This window comes from Dipodascopsis tothii (genome assembly GCF_038497935.1).
Source record: "Dipodascopsis tothii strain CBS 759.85 unplaced genomic scaffold V1510scaffold_7, whole genome shotgun sequence".
NCBI lineage: Eukaryota > Fungi > Ascomycota > Lipomycetes > Lipomycetales > Lipomycetaceae > Neoaidaea > Neoaidaea tothii.
This window is the reverse complement of record NW_027117991.1, coordinates 67,842-80,440: the sequence shown is the minus strand read 5'-3', so window position 1 is coordinate 80,440 and position 12,599 is coordinate 67,842. Positions and strand designations below refer to the sequence as shown.

Here is a 12,599-nt window from a genome sequence, read left to right as displayed (position 1 = left end):
TTAAAAATAGATTAGTGGTGCGCGACGCGCTGTTTGATAGCTTTGCACCGCGACACCGAGGACCGAGAAGGTACGCTGCGCGACGCGAGCGCGGACGGCGGCTGCCGGGGCAGACGGGACGTGGCTGCGACACGGACGCTGCGGGCGGGCCGACGATGGCTGGCCGGACGCCGGCTGGATGCTGGCGATGATGGATGGCTCTTGCCGCTGGCGCCGTTGATCCAATGCCCTGGCCAGCCGAGAGCCCGCTTGGCGCTGGCACAGGGACCCGGGCAGCCAGAAAGAGCGCTCGGCGGCTTTGCGGGCGTCTGTGGACTACGACGTCGCCGTGCGCCGCGGCGGCCGCCCCGCCGCTCCTACGTGATCCAGACTGACCGCAGATGTCCGAGGGCTCGACGTCGCCGTCGGCGTCGCCGTCGCCGCCGCCGGTCGAGCTGCTGGTGACCGGCCGCGAGCGGCGAGCGACGGCCGGTAACAGACTACGGAGTCTGCTCGACCAGGAGGACGCGCTGGACGACGAAGACGACATTTTCGCCGAAGTCGAAGAGGATGACGACTTCCAGTCCGAGTCTGAGGAGGAGGAGGAGGAGGACGACGACGAGGCGGCGGACGAGACCGTCGAGGCTGGCGAGGCCGAAGCCGGCGAGGCCGAAGCCGACGAGTCCGGCGGTGAGGGCGCCGACGACTCCGACGAGCCGGCCGAGAAAGCGCCAGCCAGGGCCAAGTCGTCCAAACGCAAGCGCGACGACCCGGACGCGCCGGACGACGTCATGTCGTCATCAGACGACGACGCGCCGTCGTCCGACGATGACGACGCCGGCGAGCGCGAGCTCCTGCGCCAGCAGAAACTGCAGCGACAGGCCGCGCGCAAGCGCGCCACGGCCGCCCAAGAGGCCGCTTTCAATCGGCCACGGCAGGCGCCCAAGGCGCCCAAGTCGAAGCCGGCTGTGGTCAAGCGCAAGTCACTTGCCGAGGGCCCGGTCCGGTCGAGCGCGCGCTCGCACACTGTCCAGAGCAAGCAGCTCCTGTCGGAGCGCCTGTCGGCAGCGTCGGCGGCGCCGGCGCGCGTGATCCGCACCGCAGCGCCGGCCCGACGGCTGACCCAGGCCGAGCGGATCGAGCGCGCGGCCGAGATCGAGCAGAAGAACACCCTGTCGCTGAACGAGTTCTTTGCACAGGAGCTGGAACGCAAACAGACGCAGCGGGCGGCGATGCTGGCGCGACGCCAGGTCATGCTAGGGCCGTTCTTACGGTTCCGGAGCACTCTGGCGGACGAGCCGATTGTGGTCAAGCATGAGTCCGAGCCGGAGATGTTCGAGGACGTGCCCAAGAAGCGCAAACCGCGGGAGAAAAAGAAGGACCGGCTGGCCCGGGAGGCGGCGGAGGCGGCAGCGCGGGAGCGGGCCGAAGCGGGCGAGGCGGCCGACGGCGAGCCTGCGGAGCGGGTGGAGCAAACGGAGCAGACGGAGCAGACGGAGCAGACGGAGCAGGCTGAGCAGGCCGAACAGGCCGAGCAGACGGCGCGATCGGAGCGGGCAGGCACCGAGTCGGATCGAGAGCCCGAGGCGGTGGAGCCAGAGCCTGCAGAGGCAGCCCAGACAGAGCCTGAGCCTCAGCCAGAGGCCGAAGCCGGGCCTGCGGCGCGTTCCGCGACGCCTGCAGCGGACACAGACACCGAGATGGTCGACGCGCCCTCGGAGCCCGTCGACGCGTCTGCGCAGCCTGCCGTCGACGCGTCTGCCGTCGAAGCGCCTGTCGCCCACGCGTCTTCCCCCGCCGAGCCCGCGCCCCCGGCCTCCCCGTCTGTCAAGCACGAGTCTCCTCCCCCCCTTCCCGTCCCCACAGAGACCGTCGCCCGCAACTACGTCTCGCTGGAAGACTTCTCTGAGCGGCTCGACCTCGCCGCCCAGCGCGCAATCCTCCTCGGCCCGGCCACGCGGCCGCCCAAGCCGAAGCGCCATCTTTGTCCGATCACCGGCAAGGCCGTGCGGTTCTACGACCCCCTCACCGGGGTGCGCTACGCCAACCTGGAGGCGTTCCGGATCCTGCGCTCGATCCTGGCGGGCAACTACCCCTGGAACGCCGACGTGGCTGACGGGTTCTACTACATCGACGAGTTTCCGGAGCTGTAGGCTTGCACGATCGCGGCTAGTTCCCGCGAACACTCCGTCTCCACCCGAGGCTTATCGCCACGAGTCAACACTAGCCCACGAGTCGCCGCTAGGGCAGTGGAATGCGGTTCCGCACGGCGCCCGACTAAACGCCGTCCCCGCAGATGTACATAGTTGCGAATCGCTCAGCCAGATTGGCAGCCACGTGGAGTCACGTGCGGCGACGTGCGCCGGGCGGGCGCCGGCGCATCGGGGTGGCGGTGCGGGATGTGGCGCGGCGGCGGGGCTGGTGTGGCGCAGCAGCCGCCACCGCCGCGACGTCCGTGCGCCCGCCGCGCCGCACCCCGTGCGGCGGTGGCGCCGCCGCACGCTGCGCGGCGGGTCGGGTGCGGCCGGCTCGTTAGGCCCTGCCTAGCACGCCGGGCTGGCTCGCGCGGACGCCCGAACGTTAAACCGGGCCGGGTCGGGCAAGGCGGGGCCGATCGGCCCGCTAATCGCAGGCGCGAGCACCTGCCGCGCGCACGGGGCATGGCGCGCTGCACGGCCCGTTGGCACTCGTATATAGGCCGGCAGGGCTGCGCGCCTCGGGCACCCAGAAGCCGAGCCCGACCGTGAGTCATTCCCGATCGAGCGTGTCGGTCGTCTAGCAGCGCACCTACCAGCCCAAGCACAGTCCTCTCCTCTGCACCGACGCACCGACGCCGACCGCGACGACCATGGCGTTTCTCCTGCCGTACTGGTAAGTCGCCCGCGAGGCGCGCTGACGCCAGCTCGTTCTGCGACAAGCAGCTGCCGATGGCCAACGACAGCCTGTACTGCTCCGAGCGGTGCAAGAAGCGCGACCTCAAGAGCCTGCGCGCGTCCGCGGCCGCGGCCGCCGCGTCGTCGTCGCCGCCGGCGCCGCGGTACGACCTCGGCGTCTACGACCCGGACGAGGCCGACGACGTCTACCTGGGCGAAGACCCGCACGGCATCCTCGCGCCAGGCGCGTACACCGTCTACGGGTTCCAACCGCACTCGCTCTCGCCCTCGCGCTTCTCGCCCTCGTCCGCGGCCTCCACCGCGTCCCCGCCGTCGCTGGTGCCCCCGCAGCTCCCGCGCGCGGCCTCGTCGCCCGTCGTGCCCCGCCAGCGCCCGCAGTCCATGTCGCTGACGCCGCTGGCGTCGTCCGCGTCGCACGCCTCGCTCCGCCAGCTGTCGTCCTCCGCCCGCGTGAACCCGCACTCGTTTTACTCCTCGCCGCGCTCCATCGACCTCGTCACCTACGACCCACCGCGCGAGACTCAGCCGCGCTCGCCCCGCGGCCCCTCCACCCTCTACGACGTCCCGCTGTCCTACAGCAAATCCCCGCTGGAGCGCGCGAGCTCGCCGCGCGACCAGTCCGGCCAGCTCAAGAAGCTGTTCCACTTTGGCAGCCCCGAGCGCGCCGCCTAGCTCCGCCGTACATAGCTGCTCATGCTGCTCTGCAGCCGCATTATCCTGCACATTTATCTAAGACACCGGCGCCGCTCTGCGGCCCTTGCATCCTGGCCAACACATGCCGGCCGTTGACCACGCCGCGGAGGCGGGTCGCGGCTCGGGTACCATTGTATCTCCCAACGTTCGCACGGGTACTACCCCCGCACGCCACTTTGCGCATAGTGTAGCCTGCAGCTCGTCTGCGGGTGCCACCTGTGCCGCTGCTGCCTCGCCCGTCCTAGCCACTTCCGTGCCTCCGCCGGACGGCCTGAGCGCTGCGGGGCGCCCGTAGAACTCCGCCAGCGACCCGCCTCGTCTGGCGGCGTTGCCGGCCAGCCCGGGCAGTGTTTGACGCCGCCATTGCGGGGTCGCCCCCCCGACTTTACTGCTGGCCACAGGCTGAATTTTGCCTGCGGCTGCAAAAAGTGGGCTCTACGCAGTTTTGTGCACGCTGCGCGTACCTGCCGGAAAAGCGCGGTCGCTGCGCCGTACGCCATCCGCTCGTCATATTTCCGCGCCGACTAGGTCGCCACCTGCTTTGTTGGCTACACGGAAGAGGTGCCGGACCGTGTCTCGCGCCTAGACCATGCCGGCCCTGCGCCGGCCGCACCTCCCGAGACTACCGCTTCCTCCGACGTAAGGACCCGTTGCGCTGACAGCAAGACCGCCGCCATATTACACCACATCTCCTGCACCTACACAAACCATGCAACAGCTGAGACAATTCAACAACGATCAACGCCATCAATCGAAAGGATATTAAACCTCATAATCCTACAAATCTTTTTCAAGTCACCCGCCAGTAGCAAGCTCAAAGAAAAAGAGCCCCAGAGGGGCGGAATCAAAAATTACAAAGCCCAGACTACCCGAAGATAGTTGGCAACCACAGGTAAATCGCGCTGTGCAATGCGAAGCCCGCAGTCAGACATCGAGAATTTATGAGCTCCGATATCGCTTTCAGGTAAGTATGAAGCTCGAAACTAGGGAGGAGGGCCTTCTTTTATAGACCGGCAGAAGCTAGGGTTAGGTCGCTGATCTTAGGGTTTTGCGCGCCGCGACCAATCAGCTCCTCGCGGCCCCTGTCACGCTGCATATCTCAGCACGCGTCGACGCGCTCGGTGGGCGCCAGCCGCCAGGGGCGCGTCCTGGACTCGCTGAGAGCCAAACCGGTCGTGACTGCTTTTGCGGCTCAGCCGGCGGTCGGCAGGCGCTCGCCCGACGGCGCGGTCGGCGGCACGGTCTTGCCCTTGGGTGCGCGCTGCCGGATGGATCTCTGCCGGGCAGTGCGGCGCGCTCCAGGCAGGACCCAGCAGTCCGTCGTGCCAGACTCTACGCGGGGTGCTAGAGTTTAGTGGCTGGCTTAGTGGCCGTGAGGGCCGTAGTGGCCCTCCAAGGCCCGACTCTTGCACGCTATGGCTTGGGTCTACGTGGCCGGTACAGTGATCCCGACGCTGGTAGTTCAGTCGCCACCAGCCACTGGCTGTGGCTGCGAATCACGCCGCTGCGACCGCGGCCTGCCAGCGTGAGCTGGACAGCACGCCGTTGCGGTTGTCTGGAACTGTGGCCGTGGGCAATCACTGGAGCGGAGCGCGTAGTGGCGCTTGAAACCCGACTGCCAGCAGACTGCGTAGACTGATAAAGTCTCGATAGGTCGTTACCACCGATCCTATGCAATACTGTGTGGCAGTTACAGTACACGAAGACGAAGTGGTGGATTTTGATGGATAAGCGATAGAAATAACACAACGACCTAGCCTCAACCCAGACCACGTATCATAAGCACAGTGAGACAGTAGGAGGCGCGGGCAGACGTGTGCCAAGTGTGCTGAGGCGTGAGGCATACGTCAGTAGACGCCGGCCGGTTGCACGACTTCGCGGGCCAGCGATGTACTCACTGTACCGAACGGCGAGACACGGCGGCGAGCGCAGGCAGCGCTACGGCGGTTGTCATCGACTGATAGCCTCTGTGGCTGCTGTTGTCGCGTGCGTAGACACAACCGTGCGTGCTGGTCGTTGGCGACCCAACTACGATACAGATCTGCTCGAGGCAGCCGGCCGAGACGCGTCCGAACATCACAGTGCCGTCAAAGCCATCTCGACCTGTTCGGCACCGTCCCGGCCGCAGTCTAGGCCGGGCTATGCTGCAGCACCCCACCGGACGCTTGGGGTCCGTAGACAAAAATAGATGTTGAAAAAAAATATCGACACCAGCAGGATTTGAACCTGCGCCTCGAAACGAGAACAGATATCGTAGGTTTAACCATTCGAGTCTGTCGCCTTAACCACTCGGCCATAGTGTCTTTCGATAAAAGTAAGGCGAGGCATGGACAATTGGGTTGACATAGACCGGGTAACGTTCTTTATGCCGCGCCCAGCGCGCATGCCGCATGTATGCCCGTTCGGTGCTAGGCCCGGGAGTTCTTTCTCTTGACTACCGACGAGCTCGAGGCCGACAGCCCGTGGCAGATATCTAGTCGAGTGCCGGCCGCCAGAGGCACACAGAGCATGCGGCAGGACCGGACGCGCAAGTAACAGAGCAGACGGCCGGTCGAGCGAGATGTCGCTGTTGCAGGATCCCAAGTGAGTGCGGCAGGCCGGACGCGGCGGACCCGGCGGCAACGCTGACCGAACAGGTTTGTGATCTACAATCTCCGGCACGGGTACCTGTCCAAGACGCAGGATGGAGTGGCGGAGCGGGTGATCCACATTCCGAAGGAGCTGGCCGACAGCGTGTCGGTACCGGGCTACGTGTGCCCGTGGGAGCCGCGGTACGAGTTCTCGCCCCCGATCCCGTCGTTTGTCGAGTCCGAACACACATCCAGCGGGCCGTATCGGGGCCACGTCCCGACCGAAGACGAGGACCGGGCGCTGTCGCGGCTGCGGTCGCGGCCGAGCGCGCGGGTGCGCGAGCGGCGCGCGGCGGCGACAACGTCGCCGGTACGGCCGGAGAAGCCCAAGACGCGCCGGCGGCTGGGGCTGCGGCGACCGGTGCCGACGGACGCGAGCTCGTCGTCGGACTCGGACTTTGACGACGACGACGGCCTGGCCCTGGACGAGACCGCGTCCGAGAGCGGGTCGGGGAGCGAAAGCGAGAGCGGGTCGGGCTCGGAGACTGAGTCGGACGCGACCGGGTCGGCGCCGGGCGCGACGGCGATGGTCGCGACTGACAGCTTTGGCGGAGCCGGCGAGAACGACGAGCTAGGCATTGAGGATCTGCAGCGCGCAGCGCGCAAAATCAAGTTCAGCAAGATGCCGGCACGAGCCAAGGACCTGATTCCGGACCCGGACCAGGTGGTGTCCACATACATCCAGACGGCGAACGCAGGCGGCCGCCGCCACCGACGAAAACACCGCCACAAGAACACCGACTGGGACGGCACCGCGCTGGAGGACCTGGGCATGGCCGGCAAGGCCGACAGCCGCCACGGGATGACGTTTTTGCGGTCGGCGTCGTACAAACGCGACCTGTCGTTTGAGAAACGGTTCCCGGCGGCGTGGAACATGATGTCGATCGAATCGACCAACGACGGGGCGGACGCCGCGGCGGAGGGCGTGCTGGGCGCGCTGGGCGCGGCGGTGCCGGCGGAGGAGGACGGCGAGGCGGCCGGGACGGCCAGCGGCGCGGCCCATGGCTCGGCCAACGGGTCCACGACAGCGGCGGCCGACTCAACGCTGCAGCTGGCGGCCGAGCTGTCGCAGCTGTCGACCCACAAGCACGTCGGCCGCGTGGAGCCCGTGCCCAAGGTGTCGAACCTGACAGAGCTCATAAAGCAGAGCATGTCCAAGGCCAAGAACCCGTTCGAGCGGTTCGCGTCGGCGTCAGGCGACGGCGACCTGCGGCCGCTGACACTCAAGATCTACTGCCCGTCGTCCGCAACGCCGCGGCTGCCGTTTGTGGTCGTGGTCAAGTACAGTGCGACCGTGGCCGACACGATCGGCTACGCGCTCTACCGGTACTGGGAAGACAAGGTGCAGCCAGAGCTAGCCGAGGCGCACTGCGACGCGTCGCAGTGGGCGCTGCGCATCATCGAAGAGGACGGCGAGCCGGACCTGGACTTTCCGGCGCTCGACCGCAAGCGCATCATCTCTGCGTTTTCGTTTGACGAGTTTGCACTCGTGCGCGAGTGATTCTGCATGCCGCCGCGGGAGCGGCCAGGCCAGTGTATTATTAGTGGAAATGGAGTTTGCGAGGCCGACAGGTGCCGGGCCTACACGGCGGCATGTAGCCGCAAGTAGCCGCAAGTAGCCGCACAGCCAGCCAGGCATATAGCCGCCGCGCGAGCCGCACGAGCCGCAGCACGCCGCCGTGCATACAGCCGCGCATCCCGTGCATATAGCCGCGCATGCCGCCGTGCCGGCCGCTGCCGGCGCAGCACGCAGCCACTGCGACCACCGCCACCACCGCCACACTCTTTGTTGCAGCCGTGCGGCTCGTGCGGCGCGCTCCCAAGCTCTATCAAGCAGCCCTCGACCACCCAACGCCGTGCCAGCAAGCACGGCACATTGCATGAGTCGGGCCTCTCGGCATGATAAGCTCACTACTCGCGCGGGCTGCGCGTGCCGCCGCAGGCCTCGACCGGCTGTGGGTTAAGCGACGCAGCCAGCTCAACACCGAGGGCAGCGGCCGCCGCACCGGCGAGAATCTCGTCGCCATCGGTAAGTCGCCCACCGGCCAGGCTGACACCAGACTGGACAGAGGAACATATCAAGGACCGCGAGCGCGCCCAGCAGGTCAAAGCGACTGCCCTCGCCGGCGGGCCGGCCGGCGGCCTTGCCGGCGCGGTCGCCGCCGCGCGACCGCGGCTCGTCAACGTCTTGGACTCGGCCCAGGTCTGGACCGTGCTCGTCGCAACCGGTCTGATGGCCGGCGTGATGGCGTCCGTGATCGACGTCGTGACCAACTGGATGGACGACCTCAAGATCGGCCATTGCGCGACCGGATTCTACCTGTCGCGCGAGTTTTGCTGCCTCGGCACGGCCGCCGGCGAGCAATGCACCGAATGGCGGCCGTGGACGGGCGCCGCAGCAACCGCGGCCGGCTTTGTGGGCGGCTACGCGGTGTACATTGCGCTGGCGGTGGCCTTCGCGGCGCTGTCGGCGTTCCTGGTGCTCGAGTACGCGCCGTACGCGGCGCAGAGCGGCATTCCCGAGATGAAGACCGTCCTGGCCGGGTTCGTCATGGCCGACGTGCTCGGACCGTGGACACTGCTGGTCAAGGCGCTGGCGCTGTGCCTGTCGGCGGCGTCCGGGCTCTGGGTCGGCAAGGAGGGCCCGCTGGTGCACGTCGCGTGCTGCTGCGGCGCCATGGCCATGGCCGTCGTCGGCCGGCTGCCACGGTCGCCGCTGGCGAACGAGGCGCGCAAGCGCGAGGTGCTCTCGGCCGCGGCCGCCGCCGGCATCACGGTCGCGTTTGGCGCGCCCGTCGCCGGCGTGCTCTTCTCGCTCGAGCAGATGTCGGCGCACTTCCCCGACAAGTCGCTGTGGCAGAGTCTGGCGTGCTGCATGGTCGGCTCGGTGGCCATGCAGATCGTGAACCCGTTCCGCACGGGCACGCTGGCCATGTTCCAGCTGCTGCACGGCCGGCCATGGCACAAGTTCGAGCTCGTGCCGTTCGCGCTCGTGGGCGTCCTGGGCGGCGTCTTCGGCGCGGCCGTGATCCGGCTCAACATGGCGTTTGCCCGGCTGCGCACGCGCAACCGGCTGCTGTTTGAGCACCCGCTGGCCGAGGTCGTCGGCGTGGCGCTGCTGACGGCGCTGCTCAACTTCCCGAGCCCGCTCGCGCGGCTCGGCAACAACGTCCAGGTGTTCCACATGCTGCGCGAGTGCGAGACCGGCAGCCTGGACGAGCTGTGCGGCAGCCGCGGCAGCGCGCTGGCGACGCTGGCCTACATCTGCCTGACCGGCGTCGTGCTGCTGGCGTACACGTTCGGCACAAACGTGCCTGCGGGCGCGCTCATGCCGACCATGGCCATTGGCGCCGCGTTCGGCCGCGTTGTGGGCCTGGCCATGGAGGCGCTGCAGGCGGCCCGGCCCGACCTGTTTCTGTTTGCGGGCGCGTGCCACCCCGACCGGCCGTGCGTGACGGCCGGGATCTACGCGGTCGTCGGCGCGGCCGCCGCGCTCGGCGGCGTCACCCGGCTGACGGTCTCGGTTGTGGTCATCATGTTTGAGCTCACGGGCGCGCTCACGTACGTGCTGCCGATCATGGTCGCGGTCATGGTCGCGACGTGGACGGCCCAGTTCCTGGACGGCCACCGCGGCGGCATCTACGAGGCCTGGATCCACTTCCGCGAGTACCCCAGCCTGCCGGACGTGCGCGACGGCGACATGCCCGACATGGCCATCGGCCAGCTGCCGCTGCTGCGCGACCGCGACACGCTCACGCTGCCCGGCCATGGCATGTCGCTCGACGACGTCGCCGCGCTCCTGCGCACCACCGACGTCCACGGCTTCCCGGTCGTGCGCGCGCCCACCGACCGCACGCTCGTGGGCTACGTCGCCCGTTCCCAGCTGGAGCCGGCACTGCGGCTCGCCCACGCCCACGGCCACTTGGGACACGCCCCCTGCGTCTTTGCTGGCCTCCTCAGCGACGCCACCGACCCGGACTCGCCCTACGCGTCCACGCCGACCGAGGCCGTCGACATGCGCATGTGGGTCGACCGTACCGCGATGGCCGTCTCGCACCGCGCTAGCTTTGCGCTCGTCGTCGACCTTTTCCGAACCATGGGCCTGCGTGCGGTCCTGCTCACCCGGCGCGGCGAGCTTGACGGCATTGTCACCCGCAAGGACATCTGCCGCGAGCTGACCCACGGCATTGTCAGCAAATACTGAATAGACTGTTTGCGGCTATATGCGGCTATATGCGGCTGCATGCGCCTACGTGCGGCTATATCCCGCCCGGGGCAGCTGCCCTCGACGAAGTCGCCGCCGGAGGCTCGGTGCACCGCCACGATGAGCCTCTGGGGTGACTTTGTCGAACGTGCGCCCTGCGGCTCGCGGTAATATGCGGCTATATGCAACCCGCATGGCGCATCCTCGCCGGTGTCACCGCCACAGGCTTGCTGCACCGCCACTTGTGATCCTCCGTGGCGCGCTGTGTTCGTAAATTCTTTTAGGCTATCGGTACGTGCGGCTGGCGCGGCTTGTGCCGCTAGGCGTGCGGCTGACTACAGGCGGCTGGCGCGCTTGCGCAGACCATCGACCACGCTGGCGTCGATCGCCCGCGAGTTGTACTTCGCGATCCGGTCCAGCCCGGTGTCGACCGGGACGGCTTCCTCGGTCATCTCGACGAGCGCGCGCTTGGTGCCGTAGATAGCCGGCGGACTGGCCTTTGCGATGGCTGTGGCGAGCTCGAGGGCGGCCGTCACAGCCGCCTCTTTGGTGTCGTGGACGGCCGAAACGAGCCCTAGATCGGCGGCCTCGGTGGCGCCAAAGTCACGGCCCGTCAGCGCGAGCTCTGCCACGGCCGACTGGTTGCCTGTCAGCCGACCAATGCGCTGCAGGGTGCCGATGTCGGCCGCGAAGCCGACCTGAATCTCCTTGATGGACAGGCGTGCGTCGGCGGCAGCGATCCGCACGGCGCACGCTACCATGATGTCGATGGCCAGACCGTAGCACACGCCGTGGGCGACGGCAATCACCGGCGGGCGGATGCGCGCGGCGGTCGAGATGGCTGCCTGGAAGGCGCGGGTGGAGGCGTAGAGCTGAGCCGCACGCTGTGCGGCTCGGGACGGCAGCGCCTCGAACTCGCCGACGGCCTCCTTCAGGTTCAGGCCAGCGGTAAAGTGCGGCCCGGCGCCGGAGAGCACGATGGCCCGGACAGGCGGCTCAGCGGCGTCCAGAGCCGCCAGCAGGTCGCCGTACTGTGTCCAGGTTGTCGTCGAGAAGCTGTTGAGCGCGCGCGGCCGGTTGATCTCGACGTGCACAACGCCCGCGACCGGCTCGGTCACGGCGAACTGGGTAAACTTGGCCAGGCTGCGCAGGTCGACCATGGTGTGATGGTGGCTTGGGCTTTGTCGGCGGCGAAAGAAAGTCCGGGGTAGAAAGAGCCACGTGCGGCGGTTTGGGATACGGCCGACGGACCGAGACAAAGACAAGCCCCGGCGGGCTTTAAGGCCGGGCGCAGCCCTACCGGCCAGCACACGATGGAATCCGAAACAGTTTACGTCGAGCGACTGCTCACGCTGGAGCGGGGCACGGTCTGGCTCAACCGACTGATGATTGCCCAACTGGCCTGTGCAGCCGTGATCCTGGGCGCCGTGGCCTGGGACTGGATCCGGCGCCAGGCGGCGGCGCCGCAGCCGAGCGCACAGCGGATGGCTGAGCTCGAGCGGCTGGTCCGCGAGACGCGCGAGGCTGTGCTGGACTGGCGGGCCGAGTGCGAGCTCGAGGCCGAGGCGCGGGGCCGGGCGGCGGCCGAGGCCGAGGCACAGGCCGCGGCACAGGCCGCGGCGGCCGTGGCTGGCCCGTCGAGCGCGCCCGAGCCGACCGATTCGGGCTACTGCTCGGACGCGTACGACTCGGACGACAGCCTGGACGGCGCGCTGATCACATCCGACGGCGTCGTGGTCTCGCTGCCGTTCGACACGGCGTTCCTGGCGTCGGCCGCGCCAGTCGAGGTCTCTCCCTACGACGACAGCGAGCTACGGCGGCGGCGGCCGCTGACCGACGACGGCACCGAGCTGGACGACCTGCGCGACCGCGAGAGCGAGCGCTCGTTTGTGTTTGACTCGCTCATGAGCATCCCGAGCGAGTCGCTGCCCGAGAAAGACCTCGGCGTGAACGTGCTCGTGACCGGCGTGGCCGACGATGAGGCGGGGACGCCGACGAGCCCGGGCCTGGTCGAGGGCTTCCGGCGAGATGACGTGGCCGTGCACTGAGCCGCGCGCGGTGCGGCTCACCAGCCACGCAGCCACCCAGCGCCGCGCACCCGCGCGGCCTAGCGGGATGTGGGGAAGTTACCCGGGTCGCCTATCGCGGGTCCCACCGCGCAGGCTATACCCGTCGCCGATAGTGCTATCTCACGGCCAG

General features: G+C 68.1%; 6 protein-coding genes and 1 non-coding gene across 7 annotated transcripts; 5 read left to right on the top strand and 2 right to left on the bottom strand.

The window, feature by feature from the left end:
* The first annotated feature begins 47 nt into the window (after positions 1 to 47).
* On the top strand, positions 48 to 2,378 carry V1510DRAFT_413013 (YL1 nuclear protein-domain-containing protein). The gene has a single exon (XM_066933176.1). The coding sequence runs from the start codon at positions 381 to 383 to the stop codon at positions 2,130 to 2,132; it is 1,752 nt and encodes a 583-aa protein (XP_066790249.1). The 5' UTR covers positions 48 to 380; the 3' UTR covers positions 2,133 to 2,378.
* A 142-nt stretch (positions 2,379 to 2,520) lies between these two features.
* Positions 2,521 to 3,635, top strand: V1510DRAFT_310132 (uncharacterized protein). Its single transcript, XM_066930732.1, has 2 exons — positions 2,521 to 2,850; positions 2,882 to 3,635. Exons 1-2 carry the CDS (start codon positions 2,828 to 2,830, stop codon positions 3,543 to 3,545), a joined length of 687 nt encoding a protein of 228 aa, XP_066790248.1. The 5' UTR covers positions 2,521 to 2,827; the 3' UTR covers positions 3,546 to 3,635.
* A 2,136-nt stretch (positions 3,636 to 5,771) lies between these two features.
* Positions 5,772 to 5,869, bottom strand: V1510DRAFT_t60. The gene has a single exon. It is a non-coding gene; the product is annotated as a tRNA-Ser (tRNA).
* A 112-nt stretch (positions 5,870 to 5,981) lies between these two features.
* On the top strand, positions 5,982 to 7,819 carry V1510DRAFT_374921 (stress-activated map kinase interacting protein 1-domain-containing protein). The gene is made up of 2 exons (XM_066931536.1): positions 5,982 to 6,149; positions 6,203 to 7,819. The coding sequence occupies exons 1-2, from the start codon at positions 6,127 to 6,129 to the stop codon at positions 7,695 to 7,697; spliced, it is 1,518 nt and encodes a 505-aa protein (XP_066790247.1). The 5' UTR covers positions 5,982 to 6,126; the 3' UTR covers positions 7,698 to 7,819.
* Positions 7,820 to 8,076: 257 nt separating this feature from the next.
* On the top strand, positions 8,077 to 10,568 carry V1510DRAFT_442303 (chloride channel; the record flags this gene model as incomplete). The annotated part of the gene is made up of 3 exons (XM_066935647.1): positions 8,077 to 8,080; positions 8,139 to 8,225; positions 8,257 to 10,568. 3 exons carry the CDS (start codon positions 8,077 to 8,079, stop codon positions 10,398 to 10,400), a joined length of 2,235 nt encoding a protein of 744 aa, XP_066790246.1. The 3' UTR covers positions 10,401 to 10,568.
* V1510DRAFT_413002 (ClpP/crotonase-like domain-containing protein) lies at positions 10,405 to 11,828 on the bottom strand. The gene has a single exon (XM_066933175.1). The coding sequence runs from the start codon at positions 11,558 to 11,560 to the stop codon at positions 10,736 to 10,738; it is 825 nt and encodes a 274-aa protein (XP_066790245.1). The 5' UTR covers positions 11,561 to 11,828; the 3' UTR covers positions 10,405 to 10,735.
* V1510DRAFT_401794 (uncharacterized protein) lies at positions 11,714 to 12,448 on the top strand (the record flags this gene model as incomplete). Its single annotated transcript, XM_066932053.1, has 1 exon — positions 11,714 to 12,448. One exon carries the CDS (start codon positions 11,714 to 11,716, stop codon positions 12,446 to 12,448), a length of 735 nt encoding a protein of 244 aa, XP_066790244.1.
* Positions 12,449 to 12,599: the final 151 nt, after the last annotated feature.

What these genes read in the sequence shown, in the direction of transcription:
- V1510DRAFT_413013 (XM_066933176.1), top strand. Translation starts at nt 381, where the DNA reads ATGTCCGAGGGCTCGACGTCGCCGTCGGCGTCGCCGTCGCCGCCGCCG.
- V1510DRAFT_310132 (XM_066930732.1), top strand. Translation starts at nt 2,828, where the DNA reads ATGGCGTTTCTCCTGCCGTACTG. An exon ending in GCGTTTCTCCTGCCGTACTG is followed by an intron (nt 2,851 to 2,881) that starts GTAAGTCGCCCG and finishes CGCTGACGCCAG; the next exon opens with CTCGTTCTGCGACAAGCAGC.
- V1510DRAFT_374921 (XM_066931536.1), top strand. Translation starts at nt 6,127, where the DNA reads ATGTCGCTGTTGCAGGATCCCAA. An exon ending in TCGCTGTTGCAGGATCCCAA is followed by an intron (nt 6,150 to 6,202) that starts GTGAGTGCGGCA and finishes CTGACCGAACAG; the next exon opens with GTTTGTGATCTACAATCTCC.
- V1510DRAFT_413002 (XM_066933175.1), bottom strand. Translation starts at nt 11,560, where the DNA reads ATGGTCGACCTGCGCAGCCTGGCCAAGTTTACCCAGTTCGCCGTGACC.